Consider the following 19,405-nt stretch of genomic DNA (forward strand, 5'->3'; position numbering starts at 1 on the left):
AACTAAATATTGTGCCTCCCATAGTGGAAAGATTTGCATATTCTTGTGTTTATGTGCATCATTGGCACCGGTCTGAAATAAAGTTTGAAGTTTTGAAACTATGTCCTGTCTTCATACCCTCTTTCCCCGCCACATTCAGGGTCGGATTCGATCGGAGGATCCTTCGGTGGGTCTGGGCTCCGACCAATGAAATGGTTGCCCCCTGGTGGTGGTTGGCTGGGCCAGGACATGCTAGAGTATAGCATGAGAAGCGTCCCTGCTGCGTGCCGCCACGTCCAGCTACAAACACTGCTTTTAAGCATAGCACTGGTTGGCTGATCTTCAGCCAATTATTGCTATGCTTGTTTTAGCTCTGCCCCCTGGTTCAACTGCTCAAGCCAGTACAGTCTGGTGCAGACTCCATTTCCTTTCAAGGTGATTTATCATTTCTAGTTTGCTAGAGCATATTTTTACTATAAATGCCTGCACAGTGACCTGCTTTGAAAGGGTTGGCCTTCAGAAGTGTATGGGCCCAACACAAACCCCCACAAACATTTCCCCCCCAGCCCACCACAAACACCCCTCCCAACATAACAACCACCTTCATACACTGATTTTCTACAGGATATTATCTGAGGGACTCCATATTATCTGAGGGAGTTCCATATTATCATCCACAAACCAACTGAAGACCCCCACCATTAGCAACCATACACGACTTGTAAGTGAGCTCCCCATCACCCATAAGCTGATTGAGGGTCCCCTCCACACCACTGGTGGGAAAGTAAGCCCTCAGTTAGCAAATGGTTGATGGGGAGCTCACTTAAGTCATGTATGGGTGCTAATGGAGGGGCCCTCAGTCAGTTTATGTATAATAATATAACATGTAGCTTCATTAATAAGTGTATTGATGGTGATGGGGGCCTCAGTAAGGCTCTGTTCACATAGCGCTTGTAAACTACATTCCACGTATGCACTGGGAAAGCACCCGCTGCATACACTGACTAACATATTCATAGTCCCCCCTTCACTTAGCTTAGGGTGTACTTTTATTAGTCCATACTTGAAGTAAAAGGAAAAGCAGCTCTCCATCAATTGCAAAAAAATAAATAAAAAAATTAAACTTATATATATACAGCGCGTTCCAAATTATTATGCAAATGTTATTTTTCACTGATTTTCCAAAATAGTCGATGCAAATGACAGTCAGTATAATCTTCAAACCATCAACCGTTGGAGTATAATGCGAATTTTATTGAACAAATCTCCTAATGATAACAGGTTTTTTTTAGAAGTAAAAAACTCAAATTATTAAGCACAACAGAGATCAAAACATTTTAAAGGTTGTAAAGAGAACTAAAATGGTAATATGTTGAATTTGCAGCATCAGGAGGTCATATTTACAGAAATCAAAAGCTCTTTCAATAAAAAAAACTTAACAGGCCAAGTTACATGTTAACATAGGACCCCTTCTTTGATATCACCTTCACAATTCTTGCATCCATTGAATTTGTGAGTATTTGGACAGTTTCTGCTTGAATATCTTTGCAGGATGTCAGAATAGCCTCCCAGAGCTTCTGTTTTGATGTGAACTGCCTCCGACCCTCATAGATATTTTGCTTGAGGATGCTCCAAAGGTTCTCAATAGGGTTGAGGTCAGGGGAACATGGGGGCCACACCATGAGTCTCTCTCCTTTTATGCCCATAGCAGCCAATGACACAGAGGTATTCTTTGCAGCATGAGATGGTGCATTGTCATGCATGAAGATAATTTTGCTACGGAAGGCACGGTTCTTCTTTTTGTACCACGGAAGAAAGTGGTCAGTCATAAACTCTATGTACTTTGCAGAGGTCATTTTCACACCGTCAGGGACCCTAAAGGGGCCTACCAGCTCTCTCCCCATGATTCCAGCCCAAAACATGACTCTGCCACCTCCTTGCTGACGTCGCAGCCTTGTTTGGACATGGTGGCCATTCACCAACCATCCACTACTCCATCCATCTGGACCATCCAGGGTTGCACGGCACTCATCAGTAAACAACACGGTTTGAAAATTAGTCTTCATGTATTTCTGAGCCCACTGCAACCGTTTCTGCTTGTGAGCATTGTTTAGGGGTGGCCGAATAATAGCTTTATGCACACTTGCAAACCTCTGGAGGATCCTACACCTTGAGGTTTCGCGGGACTCCAGAGGCACCAGCGGCTTCAAATACATGTTTGCTGCTTTGCAATGGCATTTTAGCAGCTGCTCTCCTAATCCTATTAATTTGTCTGGCAGAAATTTCCTCATTATGCCTTTATCTGAAGGAACCCGTCTGTGCTCTGAATCAGCCACAAATCTTTTCACAGTACGATGATCACGCCTAAGTTTTCTTGAAATATCCAATGTTTTCATACCTTGTCCAAGGTATTGCACTATTTCACGCTTTCGGGCAGCAGAGAGATCCTTTTTCTTTCCCATATTGCTTGAAACCTGTGGCCTGCTTAATAATGTGGAACTTCCTTCTTAAGTAGTTTTCCTTTGATTGGGCACACCTGGCAAACTAATTATCACAGGTGTCTGAGATTAATTACAATGATCCAAAGAGCCCTAAGACACAATACCATCCATGAGTTTCATTGAAAAACTAATAATTAAATGTTTATGACACTTAAATCCAATGTGCATAATAATTTGGAACACAGTGTATATATATACTAGTATGTATGTGTATGTATGTGTGTGTATGTATATATATGTATGTATGTATATATGTATATGTATATATATATATATATATATATATATATATATATATATAGATACACATATATATATATATATATATATATATATATATATATATATAGTGGAGGTCGGGTGGGGGAGTATAGAGCGGTTCACTGGATGAGCCTACTCATAGAATGAACGTGTCGGCTGTATCTTACAGCCAACACTTCAGTGTGACACCTTAGATGCTGCAGCCAACAGTGACCGTGGCATCTAAGTGGTTAGAAACAATAAAGTTCATTTTTTTCATTTGAAAAAAAAAAAATATATATATATATATATATATATATTAAAAGTTAAATTTTTCCAATTAACATAACTCGTATCACCGTAAAAGTCTGAACTATTACAATATAACATTATTTAACCCCCACAGTGAACGTCGTAAACCAAAAAATTTAAATTACAAGTCTTATGTAGTCCAAAATGGTACTAATACAAACTACAGCTCGCCCCGCAAAAAATAAGCCCTCACACCGCTCAATCGACGGAAAGATAAAAGTTATGGCTCTCAGAATGTGGCGACCTAAAACAACTTTTATTTATAACAATTAGCTTTTTCCTTGTAAAAGTAGTAAAACATAAAAAAAACTATATAAATTTGGCATTGCCGTAATCATATTAATTGGTTGAATAAAGTTAATATGTAATTTTTGCCACACGGTGAACGCCGTAAAAACGAAACCCCCAAAAATGGAGGAATCACAGTTTTTTTGCCATTCCACCCCTCAAATAAGTTTTTTTCCAGTTTGGTAGTACATTATGTGGTACAATAAATGGTGCCGTAAAAAGCAAGCCCTCAAACGACTACGTTGACAAAAAAAATTAAAAAGTTATGCCTTTTGGAAGGTGGGGTGGAAAAAACGAAAGTGAAAATATGAAAAATGGTGGCGGAGGGAAGGGGTTAATTATTCGGCAATGCTTCATTTTGACTCCATGAGACTTAATTTTCAACTGGAGTGCTGTCTCTCCTTTCTACTTGTGTAAAATTAAAGGGACACCACCAGATGCCATCCCCACAAATCTGATGTGCGGTACCATTGTTTCTGTTTTATCCAACCTTTTACATTTGATTCAGTAAGTTAAATTGGTTAAGTGATTAATTAACATCTTGCTTTCTCTTATATTGCGCAACAATATAAGCATGTTTTAGGCCCCATGCACACGACCGTGCCCGTAATCACAGCACGCGATTGTGGGCACGGCTGGCCGCTGACGGACACCCGCATTTTCCGGCTGCGCTCCTATACAAAGTATAGGAGCACGGCCCATAAAACACGAAAAAAACGGACATGCTCCATAATTCTCGGCACGGTCCTACGGCACGGACACCCATTCATAACACTACTGAAAGGTGTCCGCAACCAATAGAACCGAATGGGTCCGTAAAACCGCGGAATAGTGTCTAAATAATGTCACCCCTTACTCTTTTAGGGATGACATTATTTAGAGCCGGATGTTCACTCACTAAAATCTTGATATATTAAGAGATATGGCAATATTAAAGTGCATCATATTTCTGTATTGAGTAGGAAGATCTTTTTTTATATTTATATAAATTGATATTTTTTCTCTAAACAACTGATATTCAATAAAGAAAGGATAAGGAGATTTATAGCTGACTCTTCAATTCTCAAATTGACAAGAGGCACTTAGTTTCCGATTGTACATGTCCCCTATGATGTTTTTCTGATCTGATTTTCTTCTGACATAATAGGAACATGTTCGTCCTGTATTACGGTGTCTACTCAAGGAGATAATAGGATCTTCTGGGAATGGCCAGTAATACAGTTTGCCAGATGTAACAATGTTACACAATCATTTTTTAAGAGATTCATATTTTTCATAGAGATTAGAGAATTGATTTGACACAAATCTAATTTGGTCCGTATTTCCCAAAAGTTTTGGATTCGGCAAAATCCAAAACTTTTGTGGTGCGTGGAGAATGACGGCCGCCATTTTACAGATTAGAAAAGGGATCCCATGACCTTGAGCAGACTTCACCATAATGCCCCGCAGGCAGCCTTCCCAATATGCACTGCAGTTATTGCTTCCTCTAGCACAGCCAATCATGAGGGGTATAGGTGGATGAAATTACTAAAACTGGCTTGGCGTTAAAGGGGTTGGCTACAGTCCTAGAAAACTTCAGAGTCAGACAGGAGTGTTCAGGTCAATCGAGGCATTTGCGACTTGCGTCAAATTTATTCAGACAGAATCAGACCCGAAACTAGTTTGGGGAAATTCGCTTGTCTCTAGTGGTTACCAGTCTCCGCAAAGAAAGATTATACATTGTATAATGAAAAGTTATACAATTTTCTAATCTACTTCTGTTTCAATTTCTCATGGTTTTCAAGATCTCTGCATGCTGTTATTCAATAGAAACCTTTATCAAGTGATGATCACAAAGAGCTGTGTCTTACAACGAGCCGTGCACCTGATAACTGTACTGTAAGTGTACAATCTAGCCACATCAGCTTACCCATTGTATATTGGATGCCCGAAAATGACCAACCCCTTTAAATGAGCATGATACCAAATAGATAACGTATACCACTATTTAATATCATATTCTCACGCTCTAAGGGACTGTCCAACAAATGAAATGATTCATATGTTACCTCATGGACAAGGTTTCTCCACTGATCCATGTTGTCTACGATGTCCATTCATTGGATGAGGATTTGAGCTATCTTTGGCGTTTATGTTGGGCAGCTTTAGTGTATGGATAATTCTTTGCATTCCTTAATAATCTACCATATTACCAAATGTTTGGATTTGTATAGACTGGATACATATATCCCCAAATTTGAGCAACTCTTCCAGTCCTTAGACTAAGTTATGGGAGACAGAATATTTTTGCTTATGGCCAAAATATCACAAAAAAACAATTGTCACCATTTACGAGAAACAGAATTTTTATAGCATAGTCCATATGTCAAATGCATGATGTTTACATAACAAGAAGTGCATTGAAATAATGCAATATAAGACGTCACATACAGTAACTGTAAGGCCCTACACACCTGGTAGACTTTTTTTGCTCTCCACTATCCTTACAAGAACCATCAGTCAGACTTGGTTCAGATGATTGGAGTTGTAATCCATCTTATATCTACTAACGCTACATGTTTTATGCCTGACCCATGTGTCCCATCTGCAGATTGTGGTTGTCACTGCAGGGTGAGTGAAAGTCCTTCTGCCCTAACTGTTCCACAGTCTTCTCTTCAGGTAAATTCTTCTCAGGTTCCTTCGCTGAATTAGGGATTTTATTTTTCTTTGCAAATTCTTGTTCGATTTCATTGAATGTCTTGTTTTTCGTCTCTGGCAACATGAAGAAGAGGTAGAGGGCGCCTGCCAGGCAGACTGCAGCAAAAACCAGGAAACAGTAGTTGCCCAAGCCATCCTATCAAGACAAAGGAAAGAAGTCAAATAAATGGAGACATTGATATTCGTCCAGTGATTTGGATTACAGATGTCTGCAAAAAAGTCAGAACTCCTAAACAAATTGCATAATGTATTACTATGTAAATGTTTTATGTAACAGAAATGATCACGTCTACTGTAACAAAAGTCCAAAAGTTCTTCAAGTTGAAGTGTTATTTTTTGTATGGCCTTGGAACCCAATTTTCTGATTTAGATAACCACCCTTAAAATGTCATATTCCCTATAACTTGCAGTACGGGAGAAATGTGGGCATCCATTGCACACTTCTCTAGGGAAAATTGGCATTTCACATGCAGTTCACCTGGTAGTGACAGGGATCTAGTGGTGGGATCCCCCATAATCAGCTGCTTGCAGGACATGCAGTTTAAGAAGGGGGAAGCAGGAGTGTCAAAACCAGAGAACATCTTTAGTTCAAACGGGTAAAGACAATTGCAGTTTTTAATACATTTTATGTAATTTGAGAATCTGAAAAAAAAAAAGCTAAATAACTCCTTCTGGAACGGCAGTAAAACCTTTGTTATTACCCCTAGCAATTTCTCACAGGTCACGATGGGGGCACCATCTACAAGGGGGGCTGTATGGCACTATTTACAAGGGGAAGGTGGGGGCACAATCTACATAGGGCTGTATGGCACTATGTAGAAGGAAAAGGTGGTTGCACTATCTACAGGGGCAGCTGTATGGCACTATATACAAGGTGGTAGTCGGGGGCAGTATCTACAAGGGGGCTGTATAGGACTGTCTACAAGGGGGAGGGGGCACTATCTACAGAGGGGTAAGGGTTGCACTAGCTACATGGGGGTGTGACACTATCTACAGGGTATCTGTATGGCACTGTCTACAGGGGGACAGTATGGCACAATCTACAGGGGGGCATATAGCACAATCTACATGGGGGCACTATCTACAGGAGGCACTATGTACAGGGTGGGGCTGTGTATTTCACAAAGGGCAGGGGGAGCCAAGTCAAAAGTTTGCTATGAGGCCCAATCTTTCCTATTTACGCCCCTGGGTTAGCCGATCCCCTTTGGGACAATTTTCGGTTATGTGACCCACACACTGACTCCCTGAATCCTACGGAGTTTGCTGCGTTCGGCCGGAAGTCAGTTTCTCTATGCAAGCCTATGAGAGCCTCAATGTGAGTTTAATAGGTTTGCAATAGGACACTGACCTCTGGTCCACACTGCAGACACTGTAGGATTCCGGGAGTGCGGGTCATGTGAGCAAACAGTGTGCCAGAGGGGAGCAGATCATTTTAAAATAAAGCCACCAGTAAGAGAATTAATCTTACTACCTTTCACCTAACTGAGTTTACAAACGGAGGGGGGAAAAAGATTTCTCCAGAGCGCTTCTTTAACTCTCTGGCTATCATGTGCTGTAATGTGCTGGTAATGTTCACCACAGTAATGTGTCCATTCCATTGTCCACAGGGATGTAATGTTCCAAGTAGTTGTCGCACCAAGACACGATAGACTGGCAGCAGGGGACAGGAAAGGAATTTTAAAAATGTGAATATTACAAGCTACTGTTTTCTAGATTTTGCAGGTTGGTTAGCTCAGCTTTTGTAATTCTGAACGAAGTCCAGCAAAACTGCTTTCAATGAAATCAGAAAATGAAAAAAGTAATGAAATTGAATTTTAAATTAGAAGAAAAAATATTACCCTTTATGGGGAAGTTAGACTGCTATAACCCCTATTGTCCAAAGGCCCTGACAATTCTCACTGCGCCCCTGGCCTGGACGAGTGAAATGTCAAAATTAAAAGGGTTTTCCATTACCGGACAAAATAATTTAAAGAGTAACCATTGTTTCATTCTCCCTGCATAAATCAATAGTACATGGCTAGATAGGAATCTTTTATAACAGAAAATGCCTCCTTTTTTACTTAACGGACATCTCTTCCCCCTTCCTTGCCTAATGCACTGATCACAAATCTGTCTTAAAGAGGCTCTGCCACCACATTAGAAGTGCCCTATCTCCTACATAAGGAGATGGGCGCTGTAATGTAGGTGACAGCAGTGCTTTTTATTTAGAAAAACTATCTATTTGAAACAACTTTATGAGCAATTTTTAGCTTTATGCTAATGAGTTTCTTAATGCCCAAGTGGGCGTGTTTTACTTTAGACCAAGTGGGCGTTGTACAGAGGAGTGTATGACGCTGACCAATCAGCGTCATGCACTTCTCTCCATTCATTTACACTGCACTAGCGATATAGTTATATCACTATGTGCAGCCACATACACAAACACTAACATTACTGCAGTGTCCTGATAATGAATATAAATCACTACCAGCCCGGACGTGATGTTTATTCAGAATCCTGACACTTCTGAATCTTTTCTGTGAGATTCCAGCAAGGCAAGCGTAATCTCGTTTGAAATGACAGGTTACATCGTAATCTCGCGAGATTACGCTTGCCTTGCTGGAATCTCACAGAAAAGATTCAGAAGTGGTCAGGATTCTGAATAAACATCACGTCCAGGCTGGTAGTGATGTATATTCATTATCAGGACACTGCAGTAATGTTAGTGTTTGTGTATGTAGCTGCACATAACGATATAACTATATCGCTAGTGCAGTGTAAATGAATGGAGAGAAGTGCATGATGCTGATTGGTCAGCGTCATACACTCCTCTGTACAACGCCCACTTGGTCTAAAGTAAAACACGCCCACTTGGGCATTAAGAAACACATTAGCATAAAGCTAAAAATCATTCATAAAGTGGTTTAAAATAGATCGTTTTTTGAAATAAAAAGCATTACTGTAACCTACATTACAGCGCCGATCTTCTTATATAGGAGATAGGGCACTTATAATGTGGTGACAGAGCCTCTTTAAGTGAGGCAGAGATGAAGATGTATTTTCAGCCTCACTGATAGATCAGGTTACAGCTGCTGCCAATAAATCTCTGTGCAGAGAGGAGAAGGAGGGAGCTGCTGCAGAGAGACAGAGGCAGAGAGACACAGACTCTGCTACTGCTAGTAAGTGTTCTATCTTCCCCAGTGCTAGATTCTCAGCAACATTGCTCACTAATCATGTATAATGTCTTCCATGCTGCTGCTTTTGATTGTGTGAGAGAGAAAGGGAAGCAGGATCTCCTTTTCTCTCTGTGCTGTGAATGGGAGACATTATAGAAGTTAGTCTCTGCCCCTTCTGAATCAGAGCTCAGTGAAAACTTACAATTATAAGGAAACTTCCACAGGTGAAAACTGATGAAAACTGCAGATACAAGTCATATAATGGTCGGGTAAATTGTTATTTCTCATGTACACACACATGATGGCTGATTCTGAAAATTCAGATGAAACCGTTTCTTTTTTAGGATATGATAGTGGACTCATCCTTTAAATATATTACCATTTTGGCAGCATGAATAGCAGCACTTTTTTGTTTTCCTTGGGGATATAATAATTGCATATACTTTTACAGCATCATTTTAAATGGTAGATTTTTGTTATCCGGTCTCTGATGAAGCTATATATTCTTCCAATAGCCCATTCTGCCTTCACTGGTATTGAACAAACAAAGCAAACTTAATACCCTGCCTGATTATATTGATTGGTTTGGTACAATAATTCTTATTGACTGTCAGAGCAATGTCCTACTAGAGCAGCAATAGGTTGCACATTTAAAAGGAGTTTGACATTTGCAGAGATAGAGTACAACTAAACTATATTAACACTTTTTGCAGAAATATAAGCACCGAATCATTATGATTATTTTGCATTTTTAAGCATTTTTATTTATTTTACACAAGCAAAAACAAAATAGGTTAATGCTTCCTAATGCTGTTTTCTGTGGCTCCAACCTCAACTATTCCATCCTTAAAGCTGCTGAGCTATAGATGTTGAGACTGAGGCAGAAGGCAGGTTCCATTCTCAAGAATCTAGGCCCCATAATAGAGGTGTATGCATGAAAGAAATGTTTGTAGATTCATCAAGAACTCAAACCCACTCAAGTGCCTGAAGAGATGATTAGTTATTTTCTTTGGTGATATAAAAAAAATACCATGAAATGAAATAATTATTCTAAATAAGTCCGAGAATCTGTACTGATTAATTTCTTAAAGGGTAACTAAACTTTTAAAAATCTTTTGACATGTAATATTGAAGTGTCAGAAGTTTTGATCAGTGGGGGTCCGAGCACTGAGATCCCCACTGATTGCAAAAACGAAGCAGTAGAAGCGCTCGGGTAAGCGCTGTGCTGCTTCAATTCTGATCAGCTTTCCTCAGAGCAGTGTAGGGCTCTATAGAAAGACTATGATTCCGAACACAGCTTCTGAGGAAAGCCGGTCAGAAACTAAGCTGCACTTCGCTCACCCAAATGCTTCTGCAGCTTTGTTTTTGCGATCAGTGGGGGTCTCAGTGCTCTGCCCCCCACCGATCAAAGCTTCTGACATGTAACTATAATGTCAAAATTTATTTAAAAGTTTAGTTACTCTTTAATATATTTTCACAGTCTCATTTATCTGATACGGAGCTCCCCTCTATATGGAGTTGAATGATAAAACTCAGGCTTTCTAAAGTCACCAATAGGGGGACCTTAGGAGCTTACTGCATACTGTTTATATTTTGAACTTGATAATAATAAAAATGTATGCAGTAGTTATGTTTGCAGTGGTGAGGGTGCACTGTCTTCTGTCCAAACTTCCACCTCTGGGAGCTCCACCACACACGTTTATTGCTAAACTCCTTAACTACTGGGACAGGGACACTATCCTTAAACTTACAAGAGAGCAAGGATCAATTCCGTATGCCAACTCACGGATCTATGTTTACCCTGACTTTTCCATTGAGGTACAGAAGAAGAGAGCTTTGTTCCTCAGTGCTAAGAAAAAGCTCAAAGAACTCAATCTCAAGTACACAATGATGTACCCTGCATGGCTGAAAGTTCTTGTGGATGGCAGATCGCATTGCTTCACCCCTCCCCAGGAAGTCCTCGACTGGCTAGAAACTCGTCCACGTGGTCAAGCCGATTCTCCTCGTCTGCCGGTTGTCTAATAACTGACGTTTGTAGCTGTGTATCTATACTGTCCCGCAGTTCCAAGCTTCTAGAATACTTCTAGTCTCTGATATTCTGTGAAGGAACTGTGATCATTTGTTCACCGTATGGACACCTTCATCCTTCAGTATCCATTTTCTGCTGGGGGGGGGGGGGTTGCGCTCTTGCACCCTTCTTTCACATGCTATTTGATAGTTATTATTTGTAATTGGTACTACTGTTGTTACGACTACTTTGGTTTTAGAGATCCAAGACTTCATGCCTGCATGATAGTTGGGTGGGGGGGTGGGGGGGGGGGGGGATTCGTTTCCACCTGTTTTTTATACATGTTTTTTTCAAAAATGCATATCACGCTTCTAATTTTTCCAGGTCTCGGGTAGATTATGCTGCTCATATACTGGTCTGTCCAGATCGGTTGGGCCTAGGTTTGCACTTTTACCCTTTACCATGTCTTCTGACATAGTATCCTTTTTAACGTGGAATGTAAGGGGTCTTGATGACCACATTAAGAGGGCCCATGTATTTCGGTATTTACAAAAGCATGACTGTGATATAATATGCCTTCAGGAGATGCACGTGACGGCTGACAAGCTCCATCTTCTAAATAGACCCTGGATTGGTTGGCCATACCATTCCATATTCACTAGTTTGGTTAGGGGTGTCTCACTATTGATAAAACCCTCTATCCACTTTCACTTGATGGATATGTCCTTGTACCCGAGTGGTAAATTTGTCCTGATACATTGCCTTCTTTATTATAAACAATTTCTCCTGATAGAGGTTTATGTTCCTCCTCCCTTTCCCTTGCCATAATTAATATCATCTTATTATTTGTAACCAGTTACCCGTCCGTGCCTAGTATCTGGCTGGGTGACTTTAATTCTACCTGGGATAAGCATTTTGACAAGAGCCTTCGTTCTGGCCAAGATCCTGTATCTCTGGCTCCGACCTGCCTCCATTCTCTCCTTTTAGAATTTCATATTTTCTTCAGGTCTGTTTCGAATCACTCCCCTGGCCGTTTACGTATTAAACTCCCAAATATACCCCCAACAAAATCGCTGGCGATTGAACCCCTTTTGGCTAAAAATTCTCCCCCCATCTGACTATTTCCAGACTAAGTGGCATCAGTTTTTTCTTGACAATGACAGGAGCGCTTCCCCTTTAGTTGTGTGGGACTCCTTCAAGGCATATGCCCGTGGGGCACTTTCTGTGGCAATTAATGATTTAAAGAGAGGTTTGGCACAGCTGGCTAATGATGCCTTGGTGGCCGAACTTCAGTATATCAATAATCCGACTGGGGATCATAAATCGGAATGGCTTTGCAAAGTTCGTTTGTACCACACCTCTTTGAATAATAAGGCTCAGAAAAAAGCATTATTTTCCAAGCAATAATACTATGAACATGGTAAACAATGTGGTAAACTTTTAGCCTGTATAGCCATGGGTGATAGGGAACCCCCTGTGATATCACTGCTCGAGGTTTCAGATGGTGTCCAGTCCTCTGATCCACAGGTAATTTTATCCACCTTTGGCTCATATTATGAAACATTATATTCCTCACACATATCCGCCTCCTTCACAGAAATTGCTGAATATCTAGAGCAGATAACCCTCCCCTCACTATCGACTGACCACACAGAGTATTTAGATGGCCCCATTACTGCACAGAAGATTCTGGAGTCCATGGCCTCCTTCCAGACATCTAAATCACCCGGTAGTGATGGCCTGCCTATTGAATTTTACGGGGTCCATGCTGATTTTTTGTCTGCCTGTCTCTTGGATGTTTACCAGTCAGCTTTGGACTATGGAGAACTGCCCCGTTCAATGAGGGAAGCGACGAAGGTAGTACTGCCTAAACTGGGTAAAAAACCTACACTATGCGAATCCTATCGCCCCATCTCGCTCCTCCAGACTGATATTAAAATCATGCAAAACTTTTGGCTAGACGACTTAATACATTTATACGGTCTCTGATACACCCGGATCAGATGGGCTTTATGCCTGGCAAAGCCACAGCCCTCAATCTTCGCCGACTGTTCACTAATTTGCAGTCCACTCATGAGGATGTCGGTGCCCGGGTCATAGTCTCCCTAGATGCCGCTAAGGCCTTTGACTCAATAAAATGGGATTTCCTATTTTTCACACTTGTGAAATTTGGATTCGGACCCGAGTTTATAAAATGTATTAAATTATTAAATTCTGCACCATCTTCATGAGTGGCAGTAAATGGTTGGACTTCGGACCCTTCCCTTTTGTATAGAGGTAGCCGACAAGGTTGCCCTCTTTCCCCTCTATTATTTGTGCTGGCAGTGAAACCTCTCGCTGAAATACTCAGACAAGAACCTCGTATTATAAGTTTTAACCTCCCCCTGTACAAGAAAAGGTCAGCATGTATGCTAATGACACCCTGTTGTGTCTCGCTGACCCTGGGGTGTCCCTGCATATAGTACTCTTTATAATCACACGTTTTGGTTCAATGTCTGGTTTATCCATTAATTGGTCCCATATTATGCCATTAGATATGTTGGCTCCTGTTGCCTCGGCGATCTCTACCCCACTCCTCTGGTCAACTTCTATACTTCTATTACGTATCTTGATATACAGATCTCCAGTTTAGTTTTTGATTTCGAAGCATTAAATATCACCCCTTTGATTTCCTTTTTACGTACCAAGATTGCCAGATGGAACCAATTGCTCCTATCTACAGCTGTGAGAGTGAGTTTAGTTAAAATGACCCTAATGCCTAAATCCTTTATATTCTCCAGCAATCTCCCATATACCTCCGGGCCCGTTTATTACAGCGTATTGAAAGTATACTGACCTCCTTTGTATGGAATAATGGTAGGTCTCGGGTGGCTAGCTGGCGTCTATGCGCCCCATGGGATGAGGGATGTGTATCTTTCCCCAGTGTTAAATGGTACTATATAGCTGGTCAGTTGTCTCATCTGGCGAGATGGGGAGCGGCCGAGCGTGTGAGAGTCAAACATGCACTTGAGACTCAGCTGGGCCACAGGGTAATAACGTACCAAAGCTTCCCACTTCCTAACTTTCTGCTTTCTCCCCCTGTTAAACACCTGATTCCTTGTCTTTATGGCTTATTATCCGGAAAGTCTAGAGAATCCATGCTTGTCCCGCTGAAATTAAAATGGGAAGGTGATGTATGTCTGCTGACTGATGATGAGTGGGACAGAGTCCGCTCCTCTCCTAAAACTGTATCATCCAATTATAATGGGCGGCTCACACTATTTTACATCCTGCATAGGGTGTATTATACCACCTCTACATTACATAGTTTTCATCCTGACTACCCTGACGAATGTCCTAAATGTGGAATCACCTCGAGTTCTTTTTATAATATGGTGTGGTCTTGCCCTAAGGTAGCCGGGTTCAGGGATCAGGTTATCAAATTTCTGAACGATGTGATAGGGTCTCCTGTCCAATTGTGCCCTAAGAGCTGTCTATTTACTCCTGCCCCGGAAGATTATGACTCCCGTCATATCCATACATTTATCGTAGAGACATTATATTATGCCAAAAAGCTATTAGCCAAGACTTGGTTGTCCTGTCAGGCCCCTACGTTTGCAGAATGGCTGTCCCTGGTTGGTTGTATGTTACCTCATAAGAAATGGTTATTCCAGCATAGAAACTGTCCTCTCAAATTCACCAAAATTTGGGATAGATGGCTGCAGTCAACTGCTACTGCCTGCTCCCCCCAAAACAGGATTTCTGACTCGCCTCCGAGCCCTTAATCTGTTTGCTGCCATGGACGTGGCTCATATTTGGCCCACGTCCAGTTGGTCCCTCTTGCATTCCATGTATACATTATACATTATGGACCTCTACTTTTAATATGGTGTAGAGTAGGTCCTGATTTTCTGCTGCATGGTACCTGACATGTTTATACTTTTATGCATCTCTACATGTGGAAACTGTTTGAGTTTATAGTTAACTAGTTACTTCTTTGTACTATGCTTTAGGCAGTGATCGGCTTTACACGCTGGTTCATGAATATTCAAGAAGTGTATACTTTTCGGATACCCTTGCTCGCTTTATATTGTTTTGTATGACATTTCATTACTCTATGTTTTGCAATGTCCTACTCGACTGTACTGGTGATTCCTCTGATACATCGCTATATTGAATTGCTGATTTCCTTTGTACTTGCAATGGACATGTTGTCTATACATCTCACTGCTCTGTATCTACTTCTGATGTTTTACAATAAACTTTATTTGTGAATTAAAAAACAAAAACGTATGCAGTAAGCTCCCTCTAGTGGTGAATGCAGGAAGCCTGAATTTTATCATTCGCCCATAACTTAAAACATAAATCTTACCACTATAAAGAAATATTAGGAATTATATAGCACAGAATTTTAGATTTAAAATAACGAAGTGTTAAAAGTTAAATTTGTTAAAACGGCACTGAAATGATAGAATTGCTTAAAGGGGCTATCCCACTATAGACATTTATAGCATAGCTATTTAATATACCATAAATGTCTGATCTGTGGGGTTCCAATGGACAAAAACATTGCAATCTGGAGAATGGAGGTGCCTGCACGTGAGGTCGTTCTCTATCATAGTGCATATGGCTTACAGGAAAGGTTAGGGCTACTTATGAACTTATTATTGCTTACTACAAAAAAACACACCCTAAAATCACTGTCCATAGAAATGCATTGAGTATCTGAAAATCTCTTCAGTATCGCTCCAGTCAGGAGATTTTCTAGCAATTTCTTTTTTAATTGTTACATGCTGGGATTTCATAGAGGTTTTAAGAAGTAGTAGCTACTTTATTTTCCTTCATAGAGTAAGATGAAAATCATTTGGAAATTTCCTGTTAAGATTTTGATTAGTTTAAAGAGAAAAGTTTTTACTACAAAAAGTGTAAATGCAGTCCTAGCCTTAGAAGACTTAGCTGTTTCCATTTCTTTCCTTCACTATAATGAATGTGTATGGTCACCTTCTTATAACTATGAGGGTCCCAGTGATTGGGCCTCCACTGATCATACATTTATGGTATAACCAATTGATATAACAGAAATGTCTATAGTAGAATGACCCCTTTAGTCTGGAATCACACATGTCTTTTTCAATGCAGTTTTTGATGCAGTTTTTTGAGCCAAACAGTATTATATTTAAAATAAAGGAGATCTATAAGTCTTTCCGTTATACTTTTCCTTCCATTTGGATCTTCTGACTTTGGTTAAAAAAAACGGCATAAAATCTACATCTGTAATTCTAGCCTTAGGCTGGATTCACACACACACAGCGTTAACTTGCACTTTTGGTGGAATTTTTGGAGCATTTTTTGTGTGGTTTTTTTTTGGTCCAAAAATGCTGCTATCAGATGTTATTCTATTTTAAAAGGCTTACGTACACAGTGTTTTTGTTTGTGGTGTTTTTGTAGCATTTTTGCGGTCAGTGTAATTCTAAATGCAGCATGCTCTATTATGGCATTTTTACTACATTTTTTTTCCATAGGCTTCTCCATAGGACTTAAAACAAGATATTTTTTTTTGCCAAAAAAAGGATGTAAAAAAACAAGTTCAAGGAGGGCCTTGATACCTTTCTTTAAAAATATAATATTACAAGTTATGAGTACTAGACTGTGGAGATGGGACATTGTTTCAGGGATTTATTCTGAATGACATATTTGAGTCAGGGAGGACTTTTTCCCCTAATAAGGAAATTGGCATCAACCTCATGGAGGGTTTTGCCTTCCCTCTGGATTAACACGGCAGGATTATAGGTTGAACTTGATGGACATATGTCTTTTTTCAACCTTATCAACTATGTTATTATGTAACTATCTACTTTTTATAGTACGCAGCATTTTATTAATGAATAGATATATAGATGAATAGAGGAATCTAATATACTGTCTTTCTAATATACAAGATAGATATCAATTTATTCAGATTTATTTGATAAAGATCACAGATCATAGAGAGAATTAGCCTAAGCAATACATACAGCAATAGAATTCTGACGCAAATGGCACAACATAACGGATGACATGGCGTGCGCTAAACATATTATGGGCAGATTAATAAAAATTATTTGCAATATGGCATACAGGTTGAATGTTACATTTATAAAGCACCTGCGCCACTTTTGCTGACACATACAGTATAAGTATGAAAGCGTCCACCAAAGTTTTCCAACACTGTACACAAGCCGCGAAGAGAAGTTAGAAATTTGGCACAATTTGGACCATTTTTTACTGATCCGTAATGTATGCATTCTATCAGACTGCTGATAAATCGCCCTCAAAATTGTAATTATAATTTTTTTTTATGAAACAGTCTAATTTATCAAACCTGTCAAACACAGTCCATCGCAACCAACCAGAGCTTAGCTATAATTTCTTAAAGTGTGGTCAATAAATAAAAGTTGCGCAACAAGGCAAGTTTTTTTTTTTATTACACACTTTTGATAAATAAGGTCCATTGTTTCAGCTTTATTATGTTTTTTCCAATTGTTTATTATATCTGTGGAGTGTCATACTTGTAGCTCTCTGGGGTCATGCCATACCCTGGGACTAAGATTTCAAAATACAATAAATCAATGCGATTTCTTCACAATACCTCTAAAGTATATACAATAACAATAATAATATTCACAAGATGAGGAGCTTTTTGACCCCGTCACCAAAAATTCTCCAAAATAAAAGTATTTTCTCTAGAGAATAGAAAACATTAGATTAAGTATTCATGGAGGTCATTAGCACAGTATCTCCAGACAATAATTAATATGACAGCGCCTGGAGGAGTTTTGCAAACCTTTCTGTGCAAAACAAAAATATCCAATAAATTATACTTGTTCAAAGGGTCACAAGTAATACCGGGAGGTTATGAAAGGACATCCATATTTATTGCCAAGGGCTCAAAGTGTACTCTCCGAGCTATGGCATGCAATGACAAATAATAGAAGTATTTGGATTCTAAATGTTGCAATCATTTAGGAAACAACCCTTTCAGGAATATATTGTATAGATTTAGTGTCATGAAGTCAGTTCTCCTGCTCAGAAAAGGTCAGCAACAAAGGACATGCTGAAAAATAATTTGTATTTCTTCCTATTTTCTGATCCCATGACTATTAGGGTATGTGCACACGAGAAGTGCCTTTTACGTCTGAAAAGACAGACTGTTTTCTGGAGAAAACAGCTGCGTCGTTTCAGACGTAAAAGCTCCTCCTCGCATTATGCGAGGCGTCTGTGACGCTCGTAAATCTTGAGCTGCTCTTCATTGACTTCAATGAAGAACGGCTCAAATTACGTTGCAAAGAAGTGCCCTGCACTTCTTTGCCGAGGCAGTCAATTTACGCGTCAATTTACAGCTGTCAAACGACGACGCGTAAATTACTGGTCGTCTGCACAGTACGTCGGCAAACCCATTCAAATGAATGGGCAGATGTTTGCCGACGTATTGGAGCCCTATTTTCAGACGTAAAACGAGGCATAATACGCCTCGTTTACGTCTGAAAATAGGTCGTGTGAAGCCAGCCTAACTTTACATTTGTTCCATTATTGAAGATTGTCACGTAGAACCCCTGGGACAGCAGTGATTGCTAGGGAGTAAATTATTAATGTCAGGATTTTCCCAATTCTGCAAAGATAAACGTCTTCTACTTAGAAAAATTATGAATAAATTGACAACTGGGTGTTACCAGTTTGGGGTGTGTTCCTATACAGACTGACATTATCCAATCAGCATCAGACTATGTAGGGACACGCCCCTTCGTCAAGGGGAATGGTAACACCCAGTTGTCAATTTATTCATACATTTCTAGAAGGAATAACAGAGGAACGGCACAACGTAGAGTTCTGAGAAAACATACTCCGTAATTGTTATTTAATGGGGAATACAAGTATTAAATAAATTAGATATGTCCGGAGTGGTGACAGGCCCTTAACTTCTTGGGTGGTTATACGGGAACAACACTTAAAGGGGTTGTCCATGCAAGGGCTGATTTTTCATACTGATGACCTATCTACAGGATAGGTTATCGGTATATGATTAGTCTGACACCTGGACCCCAGACCAATCAGCTCTTCCAGCTGCCTCCGGGTGCCGGAGACTATGCAGTGGTTGGTGCCGGAAGCAGAAGGCACCGTACACTGTATAGCAGCCATACTGGGTTACTCCATCTCTGCTCCTATTCACTTCAATAGGAGTAGAGCTGCAGTATTGCAGGACGGCCGCT

At 40.1% G+C, this 19,405-nt stretch overlaps 1 protein-coding gene across 1 annotated transcript in view; it reads right to left on the minus strand.

The window, feature by feature from the left end:
- Nucleotides 1-5,676: 5,676 nt before the first annotated feature.
- SLC2A9 (solute carrier family 2 member 9) overlaps nt 5,677-19,405 on the minus strand; it is a 311,872-nt gene continuing 298,143 nt past the window's right edge. Inside the window, exon 13 of the mRNA XM_075849107.1 lies at nt 5,677-6,153. Within this exon, the coding sequence (XP_075705222.1) occupies nt 5,881-6,153 (273 nt within the window). The 3' untranslated portion in view covers nt 5,677-5,880. The remainder of the gene's footprint in view (nt 6,154-19,405) is intronic.

Source organism: Rhinoderma darwinii, chromosome 1, assembly GCF_050947455.1.
Source record: "Rhinoderma darwinii isolate aRhiDar2 chromosome 1, aRhiDar2.hap1, whole genome shotgun sequence".
NCBI classification, from domain to species: Eukaryota; Metazoa; Chordata; class Amphibia; order Anura; family Rhinodermatidae; genus Rhinoderma; species Rhinoderma darwinii.